At 62.1% G+C, this 27,481-nt stretch overlaps 3 protein-coding genes across 3 annotated transcripts; 2 read left to right on the forward strand and 1 right to left on the reverse strand.

The window, feature by feature from the left end:
• The first annotated feature begins 5,880 nt into the window (after nucleotides 1-5,880).
• Nucleotides 5,881-14,148, forward strand: PHOSPHO1 (phosphoethanolamine/phosphocholine phosphatase 1). Its single transcript, XM_030966388.1, is given in 4 exon segments — nucleotides 5,881-6,006; nucleotides 10,054-10,122; nucleotides 11,905-12,114; nucleotides 12,116-14,148. Coding segments are annotated over 3 exon segments (798 nt in total). The 5' UTR covers nucleotides 5,881-6,006; nucleotides 10,054-10,077; the 3' UTR covers nucleotides 12,659-14,148.
• Nucleotides 14,149-15,206: 1,058 nt separating this feature from the next.
• ABI3 (ABI family member 3) lies at nucleotides 15,207-20,655 on the reverse strand. Its single transcript, XM_030966047.1, has 7 exons — nucleotides 20,539-20,655; nucleotides 19,221-19,388; nucleotides 18,582-18,758; nucleotides 17,340-17,425; nucleotides 16,461-16,556; nucleotides 15,462-15,604; nucleotides 15,207-15,328 (listed from the first exon to the last, which is right to left on the reverse strand). Exons 1-7 carry the CDS (start codon nucleotides 20,653-20,655, stop codon nucleotides 15,207-15,209), a joined length of 909 nt encoding a protein of 302 aa, XP_030821907.1.
• Nucleotides 20,656-24,585: 3,930 nt separating this feature from the next.
• Nucleotides 24,586-26,540, forward strand: GNGT2 (G protein subunit gamma transducin 2). Its single transcript, XM_030966444.1, has 2 exons — nucleotides 24,586-24,669; nucleotides 26,415-26,540. Exons 1-2 carry the CDS (start codon nucleotides 24,586-24,588, stop codon nucleotides 26,538-26,540), a joined length of 210 nt encoding a protein of 69 aa, XP_030822304.1.
• Nucleotides 26,541-27,481: the final 941 nt, after the last annotated feature.

The raw sequence follows: 27,481 nt of genomic DNA on the forward strand, positions 1-27,481 counted from the left end.
CCATTCTGGCTCTGGGATCTGGGACCCAGCTGTGGGATATGGGTTCCAGCTGTGGGATCCATTCTGGCTCTGGGATCTGGGATCCAGATCTGGGATATGGGATCCAGCTGTGGGATCCATTCTGGCTCTGGGATCTGGGTTCCAGCTGTGGGATCTGGGATCCATTCTGGCTCTCAGATCCATGCCGGCTCTGGGATCCAGCTCTGGGATCCAGCTCTGGGATCCATTCTGGCTCTGGGATCTGGGATCCAGCTCTGGGATCCATTCTGGCTCTGGGATCCATTCTGGCTCTGGGATCTGGGTTCCATTCTGGATCTGGGATCCATTCCGGCTCTGGGATCTGGGTTCCATTCTGGATCTGGGATCTGGGTTCCAGTTCTGGGATCTGGGATCCATTCCGGCTCTGGGATCCAGCTCTGGGATCCATTCTGGATCTGGGATCCATTCCAGCTCTGGGATCCATTCTGGCTCTGGGATCCATTCCGGCTCTGGGTTCCAGCTCTGGGATCCATTCCGGCTCTGGGATCTGGGATCCATTCCGGCTCTGGGATCTGGGATCCATTCTGGCTCTGGGATCTGGGATCCAGCTCTGGGATCCATTCCGGCTCTGGGATCTGGGATCCATTCCGGCTCTGGGATCTGGGATCCATTCCGGCTCTGGGATCCAGCTCTGGGATCCATTCCGGCTCTGGGATCTGGGATCCATTCTGGCTCTGGGATCCCCCCTTTCCCACCACCCCACCCCGCTCCTGGGCCAAGCTCTGCCCCGTTTCCCCCCCCGGGTCCCCTCTCGAGGACCCCCCAGGACTGAAATGCCCCAATTTGTGTTTTCCCGGTGACTTTTCTAAACCGCGGCTCCCGAGCCTGGTGGAATTTTCTAATTTCATATCAGCTGACGAGGTTTGCTTGGCTTTTATATCCCGGCCCTCTCCTCAAAGAGGAGGCGGGCCCGGGCTCTTTGTACTAATGGGAAAGGCTGTGAGTTAATTAATACAGAGCATTAATGATCACTGTGTACGTAATGATTCCTTTCAGCACCCCGAGCTCGGAGCGTTCACCCAGAAAAGCAAAAAAAAAAAAAAAAAAAAAAAAAAAAAAAAAGAAAAAGACAAAAAATCCCTCCCGTTGTTTTTGTGTAGCTCTCCTAACACACTTCTTTATTTTACTACAGAAATTATTTTAGAGGTTTTTTGTATAGATCCTATTTAGTAGAGTCTGTTTCTAAAACAAAAAAAAAAAAAAAAAAAAATTGATGATGATGATGATAATAATAATAATAATTGTATTTCCATAAACGGTGTAATTTTTTTCAGTGTAGCTGCACCTCTGTTGTACAATAGAGAAATTTTTATAATCAGCCCCAATGTGATTCCTCAAAGATGCTTTTCCCAAATTCCCCAACCCCACGAGTCCAAGGTGCTTCGGAGAAGAGAGGAGAAAAAAAAACAAACCCCAGAGGTCTCTGGAAAAGTCACCCCAAACCCGGTGGAGATTTCTGGATTTTATTTATTTTTTAGGGCTTTTTTTTGGGGTTATTTTTCTTCTTTTTTTTTTAACTTTCCTTCCATTTTCCCGGTTTTCTCTTCGGGGTCAGATTTTCCTGCTGGGCGTGGATCCGGGAACGAACGGACGGGAATTTTATTGGGAGGGAGATTTTTTTGTCCTGGAAATTTGGGAATTTGGGAATTTGGGAGGTGCGGGACAAAGCGGGATCTGCCGGCAGGGGGAGGCGAAGGCTCCGAGTCGGGCGGGGATTGAGCTCGGTGCGGGGTTCGGCGGGGGAATTTGGGGATGGATCTCCGGATTTAGGGAATTCCTGGAGAGGGGAATGCAGTGGGATCAGGGAATTTGGGAATTCCTGGGAGCAGGGAATGCAGTGGGATCAGGGAATTTGGGAATTCTTGGAATTCCTGAGAGGGGAATGCAGTGGGATCAGGGAATGTGGGAATTCCAAGGGGAGGATCAAGAACAGGGAATTCCTGGCATTCCCGGGAGCTCCTGCCTGTTTTTTGGGAGATTTTGGGATGAAGCTGTCCCACAGCCCCGGATGTCCCCGGGCAGCTCCATCCCAGGAATCCGGGGTGGTTTTTAGGGGCCAGACTTGGGGATTTTGGGCAAACCCAGGTCCAGCGTGGGGAGCTGGAGCCGTTCCCATGGGAATTGCCCCATTCCAGGGCTGGCACCCCTCAGGTTGGATTTTCTCCCCCTGGATCCAGGAATTCGCTCCCCCTGCCACAGCAGCGCCCAGCAAATCCCGAATTCCCAGGAATTCCCGGGAATTCCTCCTCTTTGTGCCGCTTTTCCATCCCAATTCCTCCAAACCCGGAGATCCCGCAGGGCAGCTCTGCCCTCCTCGGGGATTTTGGGGATTCATTTTTAACCAGGAAAGGTGGAATTCTCCCCCAGGACAGAGCTGGGTTGGGAAAACCTCTGGAATTTGCTCCCCCCTGGATGTTTTCCCAGCCTTTTCCTCATCCCAGAGTTGGGTTTTCCATAACATTGGAAATTTCGGGGCCGTTTTGGGCCCAAACCTCTCGTTTTTGGCTGAGCTGAAAGCCCCTCCTGATGAAAGAAATGCCATTTTTTAATAATTTCCTCCAGAATATTTAAATCCCCTCTGGCAGGAAAAAATCCCACTCCTGAATTCCCAACGTTGCAATTCCCTGGAATTCTCTGCAGCCTCTGGTGGTGCCACAATTGCCTGCTCAGGATAATCCGATTTTTAAATGCCGAAAAACCCCCAAAAATGAGCGATCAATAATTTGTGTTCCAGCTTTTCCAAAGCCGTTTTTCCTCCTCAATAAATCCTCCAGCATTCCGGGCCGCTCTTCCAAGAATTCCAGAATCTGGGATGGGTTTTTTTGGGTTGTTTTGTTTTTGTTTTTTTTTTTCCTGCTCTTCAACTCCGCTCTGTATCGGATCATTCTGAGAATTTATGAACTTCCTTTCTGTGGAAGAAGATTAAAAATTCCAAACCCCTCTTCCCGGTCTGGCCGTGATGTGAGATGCTGGGAGGGCAGGGCTGGGATCCTTTCCAGAGAATAAAAAATACGGGGAAAAGGGGAAAATTTGGTTTTAAAAGGCAAGAAATTCAAGGCTGGCATTTGTTGTGGTTTCTTCATCCTCTGATTTTCATTCTTTCTGCACCTGTCGCTTCTGCTTTATTTCCCCATTTCATTTTGCTTTCTTCTCCTATTTTATTTTGCTGCTTTCCCCCCGTTTTATTTTGCTTTATCCCTGTTTTATTTTGCTTTCTTTTCCCACTTTACTTTGCCCTATTGCCCCCATTTATTTTGCTTTTTTTCCCCATTTTATTTCTCTGCTTTTTCCCCATTTTATTCCTCGGTGGAACCCGGGATCGGCGCCCCCAGAGCTGCGCGCTTTTCCTGGGAATTCCTTCCCGAGAATTTGGGATTTAACTCGAGAATTTGGGATTTAATCCCAGAATTTGGGATTTAACCCAAGGGTTTGGGATTTAACTCGAGAATTTGGGATTTGACCCCAGAATTTGGGATTTAACCCGAGAATTTGGGATTTAACTCAAGAATTTGGGATTTAACCCGAGGGTTTGGGATTTAACCCGAGAATTTGGGATTTAACCCGAGAGTCTGGGAATTAACTCGAGAATTTGGGATTTAACTCGAGAGTTTGGGATTCAACCCAAGGGTTTGGGATTTAAACTGAGAATTTGGGATTTAACGCGAAAGTCTGGGATTTAACCCAAGAATTTGGGATTTAACCCGAGAATTTGGGATTCAACCCGAGAATTTGGGATTTAACCCGAGGGTTTGGGATTTAACCCGAGAATTTGGGATTTAACCCGAGGGTTTGGGATTTAACCCGAGAATTTGGGATTTAACTCGAGAGTTTGGGATTCAACCCAAGGGTTTGGGATTTAAACTGAGAATTTGGGATTTAATGCGAAAGTCTGGGATTTAACCCAAGAATTTGGGATTTAACCCGAGGGTTTGGGATTTAACCCGAGCCACGTTTTGGGGAGGCGGAGCCGGGAGAGGGCGGCGGAGCTGCCGCATTCCCAAAATCCGGGACAAACCGGGAGCCGGCGGGGCTGGCCCGGCCCCTGCGGGAATCCGGGGCTGCGAGAGGCTCCGGTGGCTGCTCCGGGATTGGGAAAGGCTCCGGTGGCTGCTCCGGGGCTCGGAGAGGCTCCGGTGGCTGCTCCGGGATTGGGAGAGGCTCCGGTGGCTGCTCCGGGGCTGCGAGAGGCTCCGGTGGCTGCTCCGGGGCTCGGAGAGGCTCCCGGGGCTGCCCCGGAGCGCCCGGCCCGGGCTCTGTCCTCGCCTCCTCCCCGGCGCTCTCCGCAGTGGAAAATCACCGGGAGCGTCCCTGCCAAACCCTCGGGATGGGACGGTCCGGGATGGACCCGGATGGACCCGGGAAAATCCCGGGATGGGTCCGGGGTGGATCCGGGATAATCCCGGGGTGGGTCCGGGGTGATCCCGGGATGGGTCCGGTGAGCCCGGGATGGGTCCGGGGTGAGCCCGGGGTGGTCAGGGATGGTCCAGGATGGATCCAGGATGGGTCCGGTGATCCCGGGATGGATCCGGGATAATCCCGGGGTGGGTCCGGGGTGATCCGGGATGGTCCGGGATGGATCCGGGATGGGTCCGGTGATCCCGGCGTGGTCGTTGCCCCGCTGGGTCCCGGTGGGAAGCAGCAGGAGCCCCCGGGGAATTCCCCCTTTGGATTGTCCCGCTCGGAGCGGCTCCAGGGCGGGGAAATGTCCGGGGGAGAGCCGGAGAGTCTCAGCTGGGGAGGGAGAAAAGGATTCCCTGACAGAATTCCCTGGCAGGATTCCCTAAAAAGAATTCCCTGACAGAATTCCCTAACAGAATTCCCTGACAGGATTCCCTACAGGATGCCCTGTCAGGATTCCCTGACAAAATTCTCTAAAAGAATTCCCTAAAAGAATTCCCTAACAGAATTCCCTGACAGAATTCTCTGGCAAAATTCCCTGACAGGATTCCCTGACAGGATTCCCCGATTCCCTACAGGATTCCCTGGCGGAATTCCCTGATTTTCTGGAGGGATCCCCGGCGTTCCCCAGGAGGGGCCGCTGGGGCAGGGTCGGCACCTCCGGCCCGGGGGGGAGCCCGGGAAGGTCCCGGCAGCGCCCCGAGCTCCGCTCTGCGGCACAATTTTACCAAAACGAGCAAAACCCCGACTTTTGGAGCTCGGGGCCAGCGTGGCACCGCCAGCTCCTCCCGACCTTTGGAATCCCGGCCGCGCCTTTCCATTCCGGGACGCTTTTAATTAAAAACCACCCAAGAGCCCCGAGCTCCGCCGGGGTTTGGCGGCGCCGCCGCTCCCCGGGCGGGCCCGGTGTCCCGAGGGCGCTGCCCCGGCGTTTTTATCTCGGCGGCTCCTGCGGCCCCCGCGATAGCGCCGGGGCCCGGGCGGGGCTGCCCTGGCACTGCCGCCCTGCAATTGCCGCTCCCGGATCCCAAAATTACCGGGGGGCCCCGCCCGTCCCCGCCGCTATTTTGGGGACAATTCGGGCGTTTTTCTCACTCGGCGCCGCGCTTGGCTTCGGGGACAGAACATCCCCGCCACCAGACGGGTTCGGTTACACAAGCCCGGAGCGGTCACCGGGGGGGGCACCGGGGTTTTTGTTGGTTTTTCCCGATTTGGCAACTTCGGGCAGCGGGGCGGGGGCGGCGGGACCCGCGCGGGGCGCTCACCCCGCCCTTCGGAAAAGGGGCGCGGCCTGCGCTGGCCCCGCCCCTCCGCGGCGGGGAAGCTGCGCCGCCATTGGCTGCGCGGGCGATGACGTCGGCGCACTGCGGCGGCTCCGCGCGGCCCCTGTGGCGTCGCTTTAAAGGGGCCGCGCTCGCGGCAGCGCGCGGCGGCGGCACCGGCCCCGAACCGGCCCCGGAGCGGCCCCGAACCGGCCCCGGAGCGGCCCCGAGCCCGGGCTGCCCCCGTGCCGCCCCCGCACACTCCGGCACCGGGGCGGACCGGGCGCTCCCGGCAGGTTCCGACCCGGTAAGGAGCGAGAGGCGGCACCGCGGCGGTACCGGGAGATGCCGGATCCGCAACGGCTGCTGCCGGTACCGGCGGGTTTCCCCCCGGCTGGACCCTGCCTGGATCGGATGGTGCCGGTACCGGGGGTCTCCACCCGGCGGGATCCTGCCGGGAGCCGAGCGGGTGGTGCCGGTACCGGGGGGTGCCGGTACGGTTGGACCCTGCCGGTACCGGGGCGGCTCCTGCCGGTACAGGGGGGTCCTGTTTCGGTTGAACCCTGCCGTGACTGGAGCGGATGGTGCCGGTACCGGGGCTCTCCCCACCCGGTTTGGACCCTGCCGGTACCGCTGCGGCTGCTGCCGGTACCGCGAGGTGCCACCCGGGCACGATTCAGCGCCGCCGGTACCGGGAGGAGCCGCGGAGCTCGGGGAGGGACCGTGCCGGTACCGGCGCCGCTGCCAGCCCGGTGGCACCGGGAGAGAGGCCGCGGGATCCGGGGCTGGATCCCCCGAACCGCCGCGTTCCGGGGCCGAACCGGGGCTGCGGTAACGCCGCGGGTTCCCGGCAGGAAAAACAAACGCCGCGAAAAGCCGGAGCAGCCCGGTCACCCGAGGTGACCCGGAACGCTCCGCCCGCGCCCGTGCCCGGGAATTCGGGGGGGAAAGCGGAGCCCGGGGACGGACGGGGGGACCCGGGGCTGGCGGGACCCGCTCCGGGCGCTCCTTACCGGCGATTCCCGTTCATTCCCGCACTTTCTGCTCTTTCGGGAGCCGGGGCTCGCAGCGGGTCGGGTTTAATTCCGGCGGTAGCGGGATCGTGTCCCCGTCCCGGTTCTGCCCCCGCTCGGTTTCCCGGGAATTCCGCCCCGGAGCTGGAACCCGCTCGAGGGCAGAAGTTGGGTTGGAGTTCCTTAAAAACCCCGAACATTCCAGGCCCCAAAATCGGCTTTGGGGTGAAAAACCTCCGGACCGGGCACGGGCAGAGAGCGCCGCTGTCCCGGTAACGCTCCCGGTACCGCTCCCGGTACCGCTCCCGGTCCCGGCGCATCCAGCGGCGGCGCTTCCCGGCTCCGGGAGCCGCTCCCGGTCCCGGCTCCGCGCGGCCGCTCCTCTCCGGCGCCGGACGGGGCCGATTTCGGGGAACCCGCGGGGACCGGGAGGGCGCGGGCGGCTCCGGCCCCTCCTCGCTCGGCTCTGGGGTCGGAGATCCCCGAAATCCCGAAACCCCAAAACCCCGAAACTCCGAAACGCGGGGCACAAACCGCGCCGGGAAACCATTCCCGGCATTTCCCGGCGTTTTCCCACCTCAGCCCGAACTCGGGGAGTTGAAACCTTTATCCCCGAGCAATTCTCCCGTTTATTTCCCGTCCCTCCGGCTGCGCTTTTTTTTGGGGAGGGGAAACGCGGCTGCTTCGCTTCCCAAGAGAGCCGCTTTTATTTGCGGGAAGGCGCTCGCGGCTGCCCCATCCCGCACCGAAATTCGGGATTTCTCCCGCCGGGATTTCCCTTCCTGCTGCCCCATCCCGCACCGAAATTCGGGATCTTCTTCCACCGGGATTCCCCTTCCCTCTGCCCCAATCCCGCACCAAAATTCGGGATCTTCTTCCACCGGGATTCCCCTTCCATTTGCTCCATCCCGCACCGAAATTCGGGATTTCTCCCGCCGGGATTTCCCTTCCCTCTGCCCCATCCCGCACCAAAATTCGGGATCTTCTTCCACCGGGATTCTCCTTCCATTTGCTCCATCCCGCACCGAAATTCGGGATTTCTCCCGCCGGGATTTCCCTTCCCTCTGCCCCAATCCTGCACCAAAATTCGGGATCTTCTTCCACCAAGATTTCCCTTCCTGCTGCCCCATCCCGCACTGAAATCTGGGATCTGGTCCCGCCGGGATTTCCCTTTAATTTGCTCCATCCCTCACCAAAATTCGGGATTTCTCCCGCCGGGATTTCCCTTCAATTTGCCCCATCCCACACCGAAATTCGGGATTTCTCCCGCCGGGATTTCCCTCCCCGCTCCCCCGGGCCCGGCTGGGTGTCCGTGCATCCATTCGGGTCCGGCAGATTTCCTAAATTAATTTTTCTCCTCCGGTGGGAGCGGGATCAGGGCAGGAGCTGGGAATTGCAGACCCCCGGCTGAGCTCTGCTTTATTGGGGTGGGATTTCCTTGCCCGTATCCCGAGGATTTGGGGATTTTTTGGGATGCCAGGAGCTCCCCCAGCCCTCAGAGGATTTCAATCCCGAAATAACCCACTGGAATTCAATCCCCAAACAATCCTGGCTCCGGTTTTGGGGCCTGTTTTGATCCCATTCATCGCGGGTTTGGGGCGGGTTTGGGGCTGGGTTTGGGGCAGATTTGGGGCGGGTTTGGGGCCGGTTTTGAGGTGGCTTTGGGGCCGGTTTTGGGTCGGGTTTGGGGCCGGTTTTGGGGGGTTTGGGGCCGGTTTTGGGTCGGGTTTGGGGCCGGTTTTGGGGTGGATTTGGGGCCGGTTTTGGGTCGGGTTTGGGGCCGGTTTTGGGGTGAGTTTGGGGCCGGTTTTGAGGTGGCTTTGGGGCTGGTTTTGGGTGGGTTTGGGGCCGGTTTTGGGTCGGGTTTGGGGCCGGTTTAGGGGCGGGTTTGGGGCCGGTTTTGGGGTGGGTTTTGGTCCATTTTGGGTGGGTTTGGGGCTGGTTCTGGGGCAGATTTGGGGCCGTTTTTGGGGCAGATTTGGGGCCGTTTTTGGGGCCGTTTTTGGGGGGAGCACCTCCTGCAGCCACATCTGGGGATGCTCCGAGCTCCTGCCCCTGGAACTCTTCCCACCCCACAAACCCCAAGCCCTCGGGCCCAGAGGAGTTTTTTGGGGCAGTTTCACTCCCTGTGCCCACGCTGTCCCCACCCCAGTGTCCCCAGTGTCCCCAGTGTCCCCAGAGCTCTGTCCCCACCTCCCAGCACCACAGACTCTCCCTGAGGCTTCATCCCAAATTATTTCCTCACTGCTGGCAGTGACCAAGCAGTGACCAAAATTCCAGTTCCTCTTTGCTGTTTAATCCCATTTTTCTTTTTTTTTTCCCCTTTGGAAGCCGCTCCCAGCCTGGCTGTGGCGTTTTTTTTGGCTCCAGATTCTGTCTGTAAATAAACCCTCCAGTTCTGATGGCTTTTTTTTTTTTTTTAGCAAAACAAACACCCAGCGTGTGGTTCCAGGCCTCACAAAAAAAAGGGATTTTTCCACAATTTCCAGCCCGGGCTCGGTTTCCCTGTGCCAGGTGCCGCAGGGTTTTGATTGCAGCCAAGTCACGGATGGAGTTTGTGCCCAAAATAGCCGGGAGCGGGCTCGGATCCAGCCCAATCCCCACAAATCACCTTCCTGCAGCCGGGGACAAATCCCCGCCATCCTCCCGCGGTGCCCGGCTGCGATTCCCGGCGGGAATTCCCCAATTTCCACCCCGCAAATTGATTTTTTGGGGGAGGTTTCCCCTCGCCGGGGACCACCAGGGGTCGGCAGAATTGCGCTTTGGTGTCGCTGCCGGGGAATTTCTCCATCCACGGATTACCCTGCGAGAAAATCGGGGTGAGGGGCTGGAGCAGGGCCGCTCTTCCCGGGTTTTGGTTTTTTTTGCTTTTCCCAGATTTTTTGCTATTCCTTTTTTAATTTTTTTCCCCTTTGCTGTTCTCGTTTTTTTTGTTTTTTGTTTTGGTGGGTTTTTTTGTTTGTTTGTTTGTTTTGGTTTTTTTTGGTTTTGGTTTTGTTTTTTTGGTGATTTTTTTGTTTGTTTGTTTGAGGATTTTTTTGGGTTTTGGGGTTTTTTTTGTTTTTGGTGGATTTTTTTTTGTTTTTGTTTTTGGGGGTTTTTTTTGTTTTTTTTTTTTTGTTGTTGGTTTTTTTTTTTTTTATTTGCTGTTTTGCTCTTCCCGTTTTTTGTTTTTTTTTTAATTTTTCTGCCATTCCCTCGCTGCCTTCATGGACAATCAGCTCTGAACGGGCTCTGCTCCCCTCCAGTTCCCCCAGCTTGGAGCAGAACCTCCCGAATTTGGGAATACCCCGGGAAAAGCGCCGGGATTGACGGAATTCCCTGTTTTCTGTGTTTCCCAGCCCTGTGCCCGGGATGGTGCCAGCATGAGGAGGTGCTGCCAGGGCGTGGGGCTGCCACGCCTGTTTAAGGTCAGTGCCGCTGTCCCCGGGTCACCGCTGCCACCGCCTCGGCTCCCCGAATTCCAGAATTCCAGAATCCCACCCCGGAGCGGCCACAAAGGGCTGAGGGGAGCGGGGGGTGCCAGGCCGGGCTGCTTTGGGGTTCACGGAATGCCCTGAGCCGGGAGGGGATCCCCCAGGACGGTCCAGCCCAGCTCCGGACCTGCAGGACGCCCCAAAATCGCACCCTGGGCGTCGCTTGGGGACGGGGCCGTTCCTGGGGAGCTGCGCCGGGGTTTGTTCCGCCCTCTGGAGAGGAACTGGTCCCTGCAATCCCACCCGGACCCCCGGGGCTGTCACCCCCTGTCACCCCTGAGGTGGCGCAGGAGGAGCAGGCTGGGCTGTCAGCCCCTGTCCCTCCTGTCCGAGCTGTCCCTCCCTGTCCCAGGTGTCACCCCCTGTCACCCCTGAGGTGGCACAGGAGGAGCAGGCTGGGCCGTCCCCCCTAGCTGTCCCCCCTGTCCCAGGTGTCCCCCCTGTCCTCCCTGTCCCTCCTGTCCCAGCCCAGGTGTGCCCAGGTGTCCTGTCCACCCCTGTCCCTCCTGTCCCCTCCTGTCCCAGCTGTCCCTCTGTCCCAGATGTCCCCCCGTCCCACTGTCCCAGCCCCGGTGTCCCGGGTGTCCCCTCCTGTCCCAGCCCCGGTGTCCCAGCTGTCCCCCCTGTCCCAGGTGTCCCCTGTCCCAGGTGTCCCCTGTCCCAGCCCCGGTGTCCCAGCTGTCCCCTGTCCCTGTCCCAGCCCCGGTGTCCCGGCTCCGAGGCCGCCCCGGCGGATCCCGAGCTCTTTCCCGAGGCCGGAAATTCCCCGGTCCGGCCCCGCTGTCCCCTCTGGGCGCGGTGACCGCGGTGACCCCGGGCCCGGATCAGCCGCAGGGCGATCCCGTCCTGGGCACGGTGGGGCCGGTGCGGCGGTGGGGCCGGGCCTGGCGCGGGATTAACCCCTCCCGGCCCGGCTGCGACCATCAGCCCGGCCTCGGGGGCTGGGCCGGGGCCACCAGGTCCCGGTGCCAGCGGGGTCTGTCTGTCTGTCCTACACACCAATGACAGCAGGGTCTGTCTGTCTGTCCTACACACCAATGACAGCAGGGTCTGTCTGTCTGTCCTACATATCAATGACAGCAGGGTCTGTCTGTCTGTCCTACATACCAATGACACCGGGGTCTGTCTGTCTGTCCTACATACCAATGACACCGGGGTCTGTCTGTCTGTGCCATACCCCAATGGCACCAGGGTCTGTCTGTCCCACGCTCCAATGACAGTGGGATCTGTCCCAATAACACTCGGTTCTGTCCATCCCACACCCCAATAACACTCGTGTCTGTCTGTCCGTCCCACACCCCAATGACACCACTGTTTGTCTGTCCATCCCACACCCCAATAACACTCGTGTCTGTCTGTCCGTCCCACACCCCAATGACACCACTGTTTGTCTGTCCATCCCACACCCCAATAACACTCGTGTCTGTCTGTCCATCCCACACCCCAATAACACTGCTGTCTGTCCATCCCACACCCCAATGACACCGGTGTCTGTCTGTCCATCCCACACCCCAATAACACTGCTGTCTGTCCATCCCACACCCCAATAACACTCAGGTCTGTCTGTCCATCCCACACCCCAATAACACTGCTGTCTGTCCATCCCACACCCCAATAACACTGCTGTCTGTCCATCCCACACCCCAATGACACTCGGGTCTGTCTGTCCATCCCACACCCCAATGACACCGCCGTCCGTCCGTCCGTCCCCCGCAGGGCGTGGGCATGGCCGGCCCGCGGCCGCCGTGTTTCCTGCTGGTGTTTGACTTTGACGAGACCATCGTGGACGAGAACAGCGACGACTCGGTGGTGCGGGGCCGGGCGCTGCCGGAGCCGCTGCGCCAGAGCCCGCACGGCGGCAGCTACAACGAGCACATGCAGCGCGTGCTGGCCTTCCTGGGCGAGCAGGGCGTGCGCCCCGCCGAGCTTCCGCGCCGCCTACGAGAGCATCCCGCTGGCCCCGGGCATGGCCGAGCTCTTCCAGCTGCTCTCCAAGCACCAGGAGCTCTTCGAGCTGGTGCTCATCTCCGACGCCAACACCTTCGGCATCGAGGCCAAGCTGCGCGCGGCCGGCGCCCGCTCGCTCTTCCGCAAGGTCTTCAGCAACCCGGCCAGCCTGGACCGGCGCGGCGTGCTCACGCTGGGGCCCTACCACAGCCACAAGTGCCTGCGCTGCCCGGCCAACATGTGCAAGGCCAAGATCCTGGGCGAGTACCTGGCCGAGCGGGCGCGCGAGGACGTCGAGTTCCAGCGCGTGCTCTACGTGGGCGACGGCGCCAACGACTTCTGCCCCGCCGGGATGCTGAGGGCGGCGGACGTGGCGTTCCCCAGGAAGGGCTACCCCATGCACAGGCTGATCCAGGAGAGCCAGGAGAAGCAGCCCGGCGCCTTCCAGGCCGCCGTGGTGCCCTGGGAGTCGGCGGTGGAGGTGGCGCGGTACCTGCAGGAGCTGCTGCGCAAAAAGTGCTGAGCGAGGGAGGTGGCTCCGGGACCGGCCCCGGCTCCGCTCCCGGGACGTTGTCCCGCCTTTCCCGGCTCCGCTCCCGGGATGTTGTCCCGCCTTTCCCGGCTCCGCTCCCGGGATGTTCTCCCGCCTTTCCCGGCTCCGTTCCCGGGATGTTCCTCTGCCTTTCCCGGCCCCGTTCCCGGGATGTTCTCCCGCCTTTCCCGGCTCCATTCCCGGGATGTTCTCCCGCCTTTCCCGGCTCCGTTCCCGGCCCATGAAGCACTTTCTGCAGGCCCCTGGCCCGGCCTGGCCTCGCAGCCGTGGCCCCTGCGCCCCTTGCCGACCTGACGGGGATTTCTGGTGGAGTTTTGCTTCCTTCCCCTTTTGACCTCGAAAGAGAATTCCTAAAAATGCAGCAGCCGGCTCCCCGCGGGCTGGGCACGTCCTTGCTCCTGCCATCCTCCCGCTGGCCTGCCTGGCCCTGGGCTCCTGATCCCGCTGGGAATGGGAAATCCCTGCTCCTTCCCTGCTCCTGATCCCGCTGGGAATTCTGGCTGGGAACTCCCTGCTCGCTGGGCTCCTGATCCCATTGGGAATTCTGGCTGGGAACTCCCTGCTCGCTGGGCTCCTGATCCCGTTGGGAATGGGAAATCCCTGCTTGCTGGGCTCCTGATCCCACTGGGAATTCCAGCTGGGAAATCCCTGCTCGCTGGGCTCCTGATCCCGCTGGGAATGGGAAATCCCTGCTCGCTGGGCTCCTGATCCCATTGGGAATGGGAAATCCCGGCTCGCTGGGCTCCTGATCCCACTGGGAATTCCAGCTGGGAAATCCCTGCTGGCTGGGCTCCCGATCCCGCTGGGAATGGGAAATCCCTGCTCGCTGGGCTCCTGATCCCATTGGGAATGGGAAATCCCGGCTCGCTGGGCTCCTGATCCCACTGGGAATGGGAAATCCCAGCTCCTTCCCTGCTCCTGATCCCGCTGGGAATTCCATCCGGGAAATCCCTGCTCGCTGGGCTCCTGATCCCATTGGGAATTCCATCTGGGAAATCCCTGCTCCCTGGGCCCCTTCCCTGTTCCTGATCCCGCTGGGAATTCCATCTGGGAAATCCTGGATCCTGCGGGGTCCCTCCTGCCCCAAGAAGGGTCAATCCCCCTGACCTGGGCACCTCCGAGGTGCCCCAATCCCCCCGGGGGACACTTCTGGCACCGGGTCCCCAGAGGCCAAACCCCCCCTCCCCGTCCTCCTCCCCGCCGCAGTGTTAATTAATTAATTACCCCTTCTAATTGCACTCTGCAGGGCCACCTCCAGGGGTTGGCCCCTCCTGGATTTATCCCGGGTTTATCCCGGGTTTATCCACAGCCTTACCGGCCCCCGAGGGCGGCCCTGGCTCCCCCAAAGCCCCGGAACCCCAAACCCGGCAGGAATTGACCAAAGCAGCCCCGAGTGGTTCCTCCCCCCTCGGACTGTGTGGAACTCAAAGCCATGGAATTAAAGACACAAATCTGTGTGAGACGGACAGAGCTCTGTATTGCGGACAGACAGACAGACAGACAGACATGAGCCTGGCTGGGACACAGCTCTGAGCTGCGCCGAGGGGGATCCTGCTCTGGTTCTGCTCCTCGGGCCCTGGAGATTGGGGGATGGCGCTGGAGCGGCAGGGATGGACAGGGGAGGGACAGGGGACACTCTGGGGTGGGGTTTTGGGGCTGGAGCATCCCTGGAGCAGCAGGATGGGGTCAGGGGATGAGCAGGGATGGACAGGGGAGGGACAGGGGACACTGGGGTGGGGTTTTGGGGCTGGAGCATCCCTGGAGCCCATGGGGACAGCGAGCTCTGCTCCGTGCCCGGGGTTCTGTTCTGAGCTGGGATGCAGGGTTGGGATGCAGCACACGGATCCAGGGTTGGGATCTAGAGCTGGGATGCAGCACACAGATCCGGGACTGGGATGCAGGGTTGGGACGCAGCACACGGATCCAGGGTTGGGATGCAGGGTTGGGATGCAGGGTTGGGATCCAGCACACAGATCCAGGGCTGGGATGCAGCACACGGATGCAGGGTTGCGATGCAGGGCTGGGATGCAGCACACGGATGCAGGGCTGCCCCCCAGGATCAGCTCCCTCCCTGCCGCGTTCCCAGCTCGGTGTCCTCGGTGTCCTCCTGCTGCGGGGTCAGGGAGCGGGGCCACCACTGTGGGATGGGGACACGGACACGGAGCCACCTCTGGGGACAGGGACACGGACACAGAGCCACCTCTGAGGACAGGGACACGGAGCCACCTCTGGGGACAGGGACACGGACACAGAGCCACCTCTGGGGACAGGGGACAGGAGCGGCTCTGGCACTGCCAGGCGTGGCAGGGGGGGCTCTGAGTGCTGGGCAGGGGCTGGGCCAGGGCACCCAGGGGGTTTGGGACCCTTTGAAAGGGGATTTGGGACCCCTGTGCCTTTCTCCAGGGGGTTTGGGACCCCCTGTACCCCACCCCAGGGGTTTGGGACCCCCTGTACCCCTCCCCAGGGGTTTGGGACCCCCTGTACCCCACCCCAGGGGTTTGGGACCCCCTGTACCTTCCTACAGGTAGCTCTGGGGGTCCCACGGGGGGTCCTCCGCGTCTGGTGGCGGTGGCAGGGCCAGGTCCCCAAAGTCAGGCACAGCCGGGGGCGGCGGCGGCGGCAGCTCGAGGTCATCGGGGGCTGCGAAAACCCCAAAAGGGTGAGGGGTGGAGGGTGAGGGATGGAGGGTGAGGGATGGAGGGGCTCAGGAAGGATGGGGACGGGTCACACGCCCCCCCCTGCCCCTGTCACCCCCGGAGCACCAAGCACTCACCTGGGGCCGGGGGCACGGCCAGGTGCGCAGGGAGGGGCGGCGGAGGGGGGATGGCAGCGGCAGGCGGCGGCAGCCCCGGCAGGGGTGGCGGGGCAGGAATTCCGTCCCCAGGAGCCCCAGGAGCCGCCGGGGCCCCGCTGGAGCTGCGGGGAAAAGGAGCAGCAGGGTCGGGAAGGGGGGTCCCAGTGTCCCCACCCTGAGCACGGGCACCGTCCCGTGCCAGGACAGGGTGGCACCGTGTGGCCTCTGCAGCTGTGCAAGCCCTTCCCCACCCCGTGCCCCATTCCCCATCATTCCCATCATTCCTAGAATTCCCACAATTTCCCATCATCATTTCCCATTATTTCCCATCATCATTTCCCATCATAATTTCCCATCATAATTTCCCACTATTTCCCATCATTTCCCATTGTTCCTATAATTCCCACTATTTCCCATCAGAATTTCCCATGATTTCTCATTATTTCCCATCATTTCCCATCATTTCCCATCATTTCCCACCATTTCCCATCATTTCCCATTGTTCCTATAATTCCCACAATTTCCCATCATAATTTCCCATTATTTCCCATCATTTCCCATAATTTCCCATTGTTCCTATAATTCCCATCATTTCCCATCAGAATTTCCCATTATTTCCCATCATTTCCCATCATGTCCCATCATTTCCCATTGTTCCTATAATTCCCATCATTTCCCATCAGAATTTCCCATTATTTCCCATCATTTCCCATCATGTCCCATCATTTCCCATTGTTCCTATAATTCCCATCATTTCCCATCATAATTTCCCATAATTTCCCATTATTTCCCATCATCATTTCCCGTTGTTCCCCCTCTCCCTAAAGGACACCCTTGCCCTGCCCAGGAGCCCTGCCAGGGCAGCAAATCCCCCAAACCCTGGTTTTTCCCCAAAACCCCATTTTTTCCCAAAACCCCCATTTTTCCCAAAACCCCCATTTTCCCCCCAAACCCCGAGCACAGGAGCTGCCCCGGTACCTGGGGGGCAGCGGGGAGGAGCTGCAGGAGCCGCTCGGGAGCTTCCCCGCGGGAACCACGGGCGGCTGCACCGGCTCGGGGACACGGCTGCTCCTCCTGCGGGGACGGGATCGGCGGGATGGGATCAATGGGATCCATGGGATTCATGGGATGGGATCAATGGGATCCATGGGATTGATGGGATGGGATCAATGGGATCAATGGGATCCATGGGATTGGATGGAATCCATGGGATCAGTGGGATGGGATCCATGGGATCAATGGGATCCATGGGATTGATGGGATCCATGGGATGGGATCAATGGGATCCATGGGATCCATGGGATTGATGGGATTGATGGGATGGGATCAATGGGATCCATGGGATTGATGGGATGGGATCAATGGGATCAATGGGATCCATGGGATTGGATGGGATTGGTGGGATGGGATCAATGGGATCATTGGGATCCATAGGATTGATGGGATGGGATCAATGGGATGGGATGGAATTCATGGGATCAATGGGATCGATGGGATTGGATGGAATCCATGGGATCAGTGGGATGGGATCAATGGGATCAATGGGATTGATGGGATGGGATCCATGGGATCCATGGGATCATTGGGATCCATGAGATTGATGAGATGGGATGGGATGGGAGGGATGGGATGGATGGGATGGGATGGGATGGGATGGGATGGGATGGGATGGGATGGGATCGATGGGATCAATGGGATGGGATGGAATCCATGGGATCAATGGGATCAATGGGATGGATTGGGATTGATGGGATCAGCGAGATGGGATGGGATGGGACGGGATGGGAGGAGATGGGACCCCGGCAGAGCCAACCCACGCGCCACCACCCCTCGGTGACCCAGCAGGGCCCGTCTCACCCCAGCGTCCCCGCAGCCTGGGCCGAGGAGGATTTGGTGCTTTTCCGAGCCAGGGTGCCCGTGCGGGACAGCTGCGTGCTGGTGTCCTGCGGCACGGGGACACGCGGACACGGGGACATGGGGACACACAGACATGGGGACACGGGGACACATGGACATGGGGACATGGGGACACGGGGACATGGGGACATGGACACGGGACATGGGGACACGGGGACATGGGGACACGGGGACACATGGACATGGGGACATGGGGACATGGGGACATGGGGACACGGGACACACGGACATGGGGACACGGGCACACGGACATGGGGACATGGGGACACGGGGACATGGGGACACGGGACACAGGACACGGACAGGGATATGGGGACGATGGGCATGAGATGGGGACGCGGGGGCGCGGGGACATGGGGATGTGTGGACATGGGGATAAGGGGATGCGGGGATGGGGGATGGGGGGATGGGGGGATGAGGGGGGCCTGGGGGCCGCGGGGGATGCGGGGGATGCGGGGGCCGCGGGGGACGCGGGGGGGGGATGCGGGGGATGGGGGATGGGGGGGATGCGGGGGCCGAGGCTTGGGGTGCGGGGGATGGGGGGGGATGAGGGGATGGGGGATGAGGGGGGGATGGGGGGGATGGGGGGATGGGGGGGATGGGGAGGGGGGATGGGGGATGTGGGGGCCGTGGGGGCCGCGGGGGGCGTGGGGATGCGGGGGCCGCAGAGGCTGTGGGGGATGCGGGGATGCGGGAGATGCGGGGGATGCGGGGGATGCGGGGGCCGCGGGGGATGCGGGGGATGCGGGGGATGCGGGGGATGCGGGGATGCGGGGGCCGTGGGGGCCGCAGAGGCCGCGGGGGATGCGGGGGCGGCCCCGAGGCAGCAGCGGCACCCTGGGAACCGCGGCCGCGGCGGCAGCGCCTCCCCCGAGCCCTGCCGCGGGGGTTTCCGGACCGGGGCAGGATCTCCGGGGCTCGGGGGCCTCCGAAACCCTTTTGCGGGCGCCTTTCAGAGCTGGGAAAGGCTCCGCGGGGCCCTGGGGCTCCCAAACCCCTCCCGTGGGGTTTTCCAAAGGCTCTGTGGGGTGCCAGGCCCCCAAAGCTGAGCAGGCACGGACAGAGCCCGGTTCTCCATGGAGGAGGGGTCTGAGCCACCCATGGCCCCCTCAGGGGACATTTGGGGACACTTGGGGACACCGGGGACCGATAAATGCCACCCCAGCCCCTGCGGGACCCCACCTTGACCCCGTGGCCGACGCCGTCCAGCGCGCTGAAGTTGAGGGGTCTCCTGTAGTAGGGCTCCAGCACGGGCGGCTCCGGGGGCGCCAGAACCTTCTGGAAGCTCAGGCACCTCCTGGTGACGGTCAGCGCGCCGATCTCGCGGCGCGACACCTTCTCCTTGTGGATGTCCACGCTCTGCCGAGGTGACAATGTCCCCAGAGTGCCACCCCGGGCTCGCCCCCCGGCCCCAGGTGCCACAGGACCCCTCAGCAGTGTCCCCAAGCCCCAGGTCCCCACAGGACCCCGTGTCCCCAAGTTTGGGGTGCCCACAGGACCCCTCAGCAGTGTCCCCAAGCCCCAGGTCCCCACAGGACCCCATGTCCCCAAGCTCGGGGTCCCCACAGGACCCCGTGTCCCCAAGCCCCGGCAGGACCAGGCCAGGCTCCAGCAAGGGGACAATGCGGCAGCAGCGCCAACGCTCTGAGCTGCCACTGGGACATTTGGGGACACTTTGGGGCGGGCAGGTGTGACAGGAGAACCCCCCCGAGGCCAATTCCCGGGGCTGGCTCTGCACTCCCAGCGCACTGGGGGCTCTGCAGCCCCCCGGAGCCGCCCAGAGCCCCCGTGCCCAGCCCAGCCCGGTGTCCCCGGTCCCACCTGTGCCACGCAGGTGACATCGGCCTCCAGCTGGCGCAGCTGGGCCGCCTGCAGGTCCATGAGGCGCAGGAAGGCGCTGGCCAGGCTGCTGACCTGGTAGGTGACGCTGGCCAGGGACTGCGTGCTCAGAGCCATCGTCTCCTGCAGCGCCTTCCTCTTGTCGCCGGCCTGCAGGGGACAGAGCCCGGAGCCGTGGGACGCGCCCTCCCCGCCCGGAACCCCCCGGAGGTGTTTCCTTCTGCTTTCCGAATGCCTCACGCTTCCCCCGGCCCCGGCGGGCGGCGGACGCGGGGGTTCCCCGGGATTCCTGCCGGGAATGGGCTCCGGGGGTCACCGAGCGCCCGGCTCAGGCTCCGGGCACAGCCCGAGGGGCCGCGTGTGGCGCAGCGGGGCTGGCAGCTCCCGGAACGGCTCCGCTCGCTTCGCCCCGGGTCTGCCCCGCCGGCTCCGGGCCCCGCCATGGCGGAGCTGCTGCCCGGCCCCGGTGGCGCACGGGGACCAGAGCCAGGATGGGCTTCTTCCTCCTGACTTCATCCCCTAAACTCCTGCCCCGGCCCTCGCGGAGCCAGGCAGGGAGCAGGAGGAGGAGGAGGAGGAGGAGGATGAGGACAAGAAGGAGGAGGAGGATGAGGAGGAAGAGGAGGATGGGGATGGGGATAAGGATGAGGAGGATGAGGACAAGGAGGATGAGGAGGAGGAAGAGGATGAGGAGGACAAGGAGGATGGGGATGAGGATGAGGAGGATCGGGATGGGGATGAGGACAAGGAGGATGGGGATGGGGATGAGGATGAGGAGGAGAAGGACGAGGAGGATGAAGACAAGGAGGATGAGGATGACGAGGAGGACAAGGAGGATGGGGATGAGGATGAGGATGAGGATGAGGATGAGGAGGATGGGGATGAGGAGGAGGATGAGGAAGAGGAGCAGGACAAGGAGGATGGGGATGAGGATGAGGAGGATGGGGATGAGGATGAGGAAGAGGAAGAGGAGCAGGACAAGGAGGATGGGGATGAGGATGAGGAGGATCGGGATGGGGATGAGGACACCAGCAGAGCTTCACGCTCACCCCGCCTGCTCAGGCCCCGCCAGGTGCCCCCTCGCAGCCCCTGTGACACTCCCCTGGCCCCAGCCCCATCCCGGGGCTTCTGCAGCGGCCCCAACCCCCCGAGAACCCGCCCTGCACCCCAAACCGCGCGGGAGCTGCCGGGGGGCAGAGCAGCCGCCGGGGCACGGGAGCCCGAGGGACGCTCGGGCTGCGGGGGCGCCGCTCCAGCATCGCCCCCGGCCCGGCCCGGCCCGGCCCGGCCCGGCGCTGACCTGCAGGTAGTTGCTGTGGCAGTAGTCGGCCACCCTGAGCAGGTTGCCGTGCTGCTCCCGCAGGCGCTGCCGGCCCGCGGGGATCTCGCTGAGCCGCAGCCGCTCCAGCTCCGACATCGCCCCGGCCCCGGCGCCACTTCCTCCTGCCCGGGCGCGTTTCGGAGCCGCCGCCGGTGCTGACGCAGGGCCCGCGGGCGCCGCCGTGTCCCCGTCCCCCCCAGCGGGGACACCCCGCCCCGCCCGCCACACGCGGGGACCGGCGGGAGGAACCCGCGGGGACGGCAGCGGGACAGAGGGTGTGAGTCACGGGAACCGCGGCGGCTGGGCCGGCAGGGACCCCAAAAGGATCCTGACCCCAAAAAGTTCCCGACCCCAAAAGGATCCCGACCTTAAAATCATCCTGACCCCAAAAGGATCCCGACCCCGCAAGGATCCCCACCCCTACAAGATCCCGACCCCACAAGGATCCTGACCCCACAAGGATCCCCACCCCAAAGGATCCCAACCCCAAAAAGGTCCTGACCCCAGAAGGATGCCGACCTTAAAATCATCCTGACTCCAAAAGGATCCTGACCCCAAAAGGATCCCGACCCCAAAAGGATCCCCACCCCAAAAGGATCCTGACCCCATAAGGATCCCCACCCCAGAAGGATGCAGACCCAAAGTCATCTCGACCCCAGAAGGATGCAGACCCCAAAAGGATCCCGACCCCAAAAGGATGCAGACTCAACGTCATCCTGACCCCAGAAGGATCCCGACCACAAAAGGATCCCCACCCCACAAGGATCCCGACCCCACAAAGATCCTGACCCCACAAGGATCCCCACCCCAGAAGGATGCAGACCCAAAGTCATCCTGACCCCAGAAGGATGCAGACCACAAAAGGATGCAGACGCCTAAAGGATCCAGACCCCAGAAGGACCCCGACCCCAGAAGGATGTAGACCCCAAATTCACCCCGACCCCAAAAGGATGCAGACCCCAGAAGGATCCCAACTCTGAAAGGATCCTGACCCCAGAATGATCCCGACCCCAGAACGATGCAGACCCCAGAATGATCCCGACCCTACAATCACCCTGACCCCATCTCTGCCACCTGTGCCCACCCCCCCGAGGTGCCGGTGAGCCCCGGTGAGCCCCAGTGAGCCCCTGGTGAGCCCGGTGTGCCCCGGTGTGCCCCGGTGAGCCCCGGTGAGCCCTGGTTAGCCCCAGTGAGCCCCGGTGAGCCCCGCGGTGCCCGGTGAGCCCCGCAGTGCCCGGTGAGCCCTGGTTAGCCCCGGTGAGCCCCGGTGAGCCCCGCGGTGCCCGGTGAGCCCCAGTGAGCCCTGGTTAGCCCCGCAGTGCCCGGTGAGCCCTGGTTAGCCCCGGTGAGCCCCGGTGAGCCCCGGTGAGCCCCGCGGTGCCCGGTGAGCCCCAGTGAGCCCTGGTTAGCCCCGGTGAGCCCCAGTGAGCCCCGGTGAGCCCCGGTGAGCCCCGCGGTGCCCGGTGAGCCCCAGTGAGCCCTGGTTAGCCCCGGTGAGCCCCAGTGAGCCCTGGTTAGCCCCGGTGAGCCCCGTTGAGCCCCAGTGAGCCCCGGTGAGCCCCGGTGAGCCCCGCGGTGCCCGGTGAGCCCCAGTGAGCCCTGGTTAGCCCCGGTGAGCCCCAGTGAGCCCTGGTTAGCCCGGTGAGCCCCGGTGAGCCCCGGTGAGCCCCGCGGTGCCCGGTGAGCCCCAGTGAGCCCTGGTTAGCCCCGGTGAGCCCCGGTGAGCCCCGGTGAGCCCCGGTGAGCCCCGGTGCCCGGTGAGCCCCGGTGAGCCCCGGTGAGCCCAGTGAGCCCCGGTGAGCCCCGGTGAGCCCCGGTGAGCCCTGCGGTGCCCGGTGAGCCCCGGTGAGCCCCGGTGAGCCCCAGTGAGCCCGGTGAGCCCCGGTGAGCCCCGGTGAGCCCTGCGGTGCCCGGTGAGCCCCGGTGAGCCCCGGTGAGCCCTGGTTAGCCCCAGTGAGCCCCGGTGAGCCCCGCAGTGCCCAGTGAGCCCCGGTGAGCCCCGCGGTGCCCGGTGTGCCCCGGTGAGCCCCAGTGAGCCCTGGTTAGCCCCAGTGAGCCCCGGTGAGCCCCGCAGTGCCCGGTGAGCCCTGGTTAGCCCCAGTGAGCCCCGGTGAGCCCCAGTGAGCCCCAGTGAGCCCCGGTGAGCCCTGGTTAGCCCCGGTGAGCCCCGGTGAGCCCCGGTGAGCCCCGGTGAGCCCCGCCGTGCCCGGCCCGTCCCCCGGCAGGGGACAGCGCGTCCTTGGCCAGGCGCGTTTCCCATCCCCGCAGGAAATTCCCGCTCGGAAAGCCCCGGGCTCCGCTCCTGCTCCGCCCCAGGCGCTGCCCCAGCCCCGGGCCCGGCCCTTCCTGAGCCCGGCCCGAGGGAAGCGATGGATTTCCTGCGCTCCTGCTCCTCACGGCACCGGCACCGGGCCCCGAACAAACCGGGGGAACCGCCGGCACCCCAGGGTCAGTGCCGGGGTCAGTGCCCGGGTCAGTCCTGGGGTCATTCCCGGGGTCATTCCCAGGGGTCACTCCCAGAGGTCACTCCTGTGGTCACTCCCAGTGGCCACTCCAGGGGTCACTCCCAGGGGTCAGTCCCAGGGTCACTCCCGGGGTCACTGCTGGGGTCACTCCCAGGGGTCATTCTCAGTGGTCACTTCCAGGGGTCATTCCCGTGGTCACTCCCAGGGTTCACTCCCAGGGTCACTCTCAATGGTCACTCCCAGGGGTCACTCTCAGAGGTCAGTCTCGGGGTCATTCCCAGGGGTCATTCTCAGTGGTCACTCCCAGGGGTCACTGCTGGGGTCACTCCCAGGGGTCATTCCCAGGGGTCACTCTCAGCCATCACTCTCAGCGGTCACTCCCGTGTCACTCCCAGAGGTCACTGCCAGGGTCACTCCTGGGGTCACTCTCAGTGGTCACTCCCGGGGTCACTCTCAGCGGTCACTCCTGTGTCATACCCAGGGGTCACTCTCAGCCATCACTCTCAGTGGTCTCTCCCGTGTCACTCTCAGTGGTCATTCCCATGTCACTCCCGGGGTCACTCTCAGTGGTCACTCCCGTGTCACTCCCGGGGTCACTCTCAGTGGTCACTCCCGGGGTCACTCTCAGCGGTCACTCCTGTGTCATACCCAGGGGTCACTCTCAGCCATCACTCTCAGTGGTCACTCCCGGGTCACTCTCAGTGGTCACTCCCGTGTCACTCCCGTGTCACTCCCGTTCCCGTGTCACTCCCGGGGTCACTCTCAGTGGTCACTCCCGTGTCACTCCTGTGTCACTCCCGGGGTCACTCTCAGTGGTCACTCCCGTGTCACTCTCAGTGGTCACTCCCGTGTCACTCCCGTGTCACTCCCGTGTCACTCCCGTGTCACTCGCACCTTTCCGGGCAGGGCGCGGCCGCTCCCCGGGCAGGGTCTGGGCTGTCCCCACGCGTCCCGGCCGGACCCCTGCCATCCCCGCCGCCCCCCCGGCCCCCTCAGGCCGGGCTTTGGGGCTAATTCCCAACACCTGACCGGCTTAGGCTCCTGAGTCCATTATCAGCTTAGCGGCAAAGACATCTGCCGCCGGCCCCGCGCCGCAGAGCTGCCTCTCCTCTCCTCCTGTCCTGTCCCCTCCTGTCCCTCCTGTCCCTCCATGGGGCTCTGAGCGGCCCCGGCGCACACAGGGGCGGCCCCCGGCCCCCAGGTGAGTCCCTGTGCCCCTCCAGGGCTATTTGGGGAGCAGGAATTGCTCCCGCCCGGGTTTGGGAGCTCCTCAGGGATGTGTGGGCACGGAGAGGAGCAGGGGCACGCGTGCCACGGGGGTTTTTTGGGGAAAAGGGTTGGGTTTTCCCAACCTCCACGGTCCCAGAACTTCCAGGGGAGTTCGGGCTGATGGAGGAGCCGCGCTGTACCAAGCTGGAGGAAAGGAAAGCTGAAATGCGTTCCTGAGTCCCTCAGGGAAGGCGGGAAGGCGCCGCCGGGCACTGCTCAGGGACACCGGGGGGGTCACAATCCCACCCAGCAATCACCCCGATAACCGGCTGCGCCTCAGTTCCAGCGCACCATGGCTCAGGACATGACCGAGAAGGAGCTGCTCAAGATGGAGCTGGACCAGCTGAAGAAGGAGGTGAAGAACGAGAGGCAGATGGTGAGTTCCTCACTGCAGCCAGGGCAGCACGGCCGCCCGGGGCGGGCTGTGCTTCCTCAGGGGGGAGGGAAAGAACCCCAGGGCCTGAAATCCAGCCCAAGGCCGGGCAGGAGCACCCACGCTGCCCCCAAAGCTGGGCAGGAGCACCCATGCTGCCCCTAGAGAACCCATGCTGCCCCTAAAGCTCTGGGATGCTCTGGGACAGCCCAGGGGTTATTTGGGATGCTGTGGCACACTGCAGGGGCGGTTTTGGGATTTCTGGCACACCCCAGGGACGGTTTCGGGATGCCCCAGGGGTGGTTTAGGGACGCCCCATGCCAGGTCCGTGTCCCACTCCCCTGCCCCAGCCCTGGGCTGGTCCCAGTTCAGATCCCTGGTGCAGATCCCCAGTGCAGATCCCCAGGGTTGGATCCCCGGTGTGCATCCCCGGGGTTGGATCCCCGGTCTAGATCCCCCGGTTCAGATCCCCTGGTGCGGATCCCCAGGGCAGATCCTCTTGTTCAGATCCCCAGGGTTGGATCCCCAGTGTGGATCCCCTGGCAGGCATTCCCCGGTTCAGATCCCCCATTCAGATCCGCGGTTCGGATCTCCGGTTCGGATCCCCAGTTCAGATCCCCCATTCAGATCCCCAGTTCAGATCCCCAGTTCAGATCCCCCATTCAGATCCCCAGTTCAGATCCCTGATGCAGATCCTGAGTTCAGATCCCCCGTTCAGATCCCCCATTCCGATCCCCGGTTCAGATCCCCAGTTCAGATCCCCATTCTGATCCCCTGGTTCGCATCCCCAGTTCAGATCCCCAGTTCAGATCCCCATTCTGATCCCCGGTTCGGATCCCCGGTTCAGATCCCCTGGCAGGCATTCCCCGGTTCAGATCCCCAGTTCAGATCCCCCATTCAGATCCCCAGTTCAGATCCCCCATTCAGATCCCCAGTTCAGATCCCCGGTGCAGATCCCGAGTTCAGATCCCTCATTCAGATCCCCCACTCCGATCCCCAGTTCAAATCCCCGGTTCACATCCCCCCATTCAGATCCCCATCCCGATCCCCGGTTCACATCCCCCATTCAGATCCCCATCCCGATCCCCGGTTCACATCCCCATTCAGATCCCCATCCCGATCCCCGGTTCGCATCCCCCATTCAGATCCCCATCCCGATCCCCGGTTCAGATCCCCATCCCGATCCCCGGTTCGCATCCCCAGTTCAGATCCCCATCATCCCGATCCCCCTTCGTCCCCATCCCCCCGTTCAGATCCCCATCCCGATCCCCGGTTCGCACACCCCAGTTCAGATCCCCATCCCCATCCCTTCTGATCCCCTGGTTCGCATCCCCAGTTCAGATCCCCATCCCGATCCCCGGTTCAGATCCCCATTCCGATCCCGGTTCCACATCCCCCCATTCAGATCCCCATTCCGATCCCCATCCCGCATTCCCCCAGTTCAGATCCCCATCCCGATCCCCGGTTCGCATCCCCAGTTCAGATCCCCATCCCGATCCCCGGTTCACATCCCCCAGTTCAGATCCCCATCCCGATCCCCGGTTCACATCCCCAGTTCAGATCCCCATCCCGATCCCCGGTTCACATCCCCATTCAGATCCCCATCCCGATCCCCGGTTCACATTCCCCGATTCAGATCCCCATCCCGATCCCCGGTTCACATTCCCCCGTTCAGATCCCCATCCCGATCCCCGGTTCGCATCCCCGGCGCCGTTCCCCCCGCACTGTGCGCGTCTCGCCCCGGGCAGGTGTCCAAGACGGGCAAGGAGATCAAGGAGTACATCGAGTCCATGGCGGGCGAGGACCCGCTGCTCAAGGGCGTGCCCGAGGACAAGAACCCCTTCAAGGAGAAGGGCGGCTGCACCATCAGCTGACCCCGGCCCGACCTCGGGCAGCCCGGAACCGAACCCTAGCGCGCTGAAGGGCGACAAAAAGAAGAAATTAAAAAAAGCGTGAAGAAAGAAAAAAAAAAACCAACCAAAACCAACCCCAAAGTCCCACCCCCGCTGCCGCCGGGGCGCCGCGGCTGAGGTTTGGGTTCCCACGAGCAAAAAAAGCAAAACTTCTGCAATTTCAGCAGCGGGGGATGGGGAAACAGCGAGCTCCGAGCTCGGCTTTGCCCTTTATCCCAAAATCCCAGAGCTCCTTTCCCCGGGGGTTCCAGCTGGGGTGGGCGGGCAGGGATGGAGACGCCACCAGCGCCTCCTCCAGGTCCCTGCCCCTCTGGAAAACCCCCGGGAAATCAGCGAGGGGTCACCTCGAAAACTCCCGGGAAATCAGCGAGGGGTCACCTGGAAAACCCCGGGAAATCAGCGAGGGGTCACCTGGAAAACCCCCGGGAAATCAGCGAGGGGTCACCTGGAAAACCCCCGGGAAATCAGCGAGGGGTCACCTGGAGCCATCCCCGAGCCCGCAGGGCATGCGTCCTGCTGCTCCCTTTTGGGGTTTTTAGGGGTAAATTTAATGACAGGAAAACCCCGAGGCACAGGCAGCTCCCGAGTTCGCCGGGGTAGGTTTGCTGTTCGGAGCTGTTTTGCTTTTTTTAAAACCCATTCCCAGGATTATTTTTTTTTTTTTTTTTTCTCTCCCGTTTAATTTCGGGCAAAACTCTCCCCAAACCGCCCCAATTTCCATAAACCCCAAAAGAGAAGTAGCAACGATTGGAATTTCCGAGTCCCTCGGGGCGCTCTCCCCGGCCCTGTCCCACTCCTCCTCTTCTCCCAGCCCGGTTAAATCCCAAGGAAATCCCTCTGGATCCCAGGAAATCCCTCTGGATCCCAAGGAAATCCCTCTGGATCCCAGGAAATTCCCTCTG

Source organism: Camarhynchus parvulus, chromosome 27, assembly GCF_901933205.1.
Source record: "Camarhynchus parvulus chromosome 27, STF_HiC, whole genome shotgun sequence".
NCBI classification, from domain to species: Eukaryota; Metazoa; Chordata; class Aves; order Passeriformes; family Thraupidae; genus Camarhynchus; species Camarhynchus parvulus.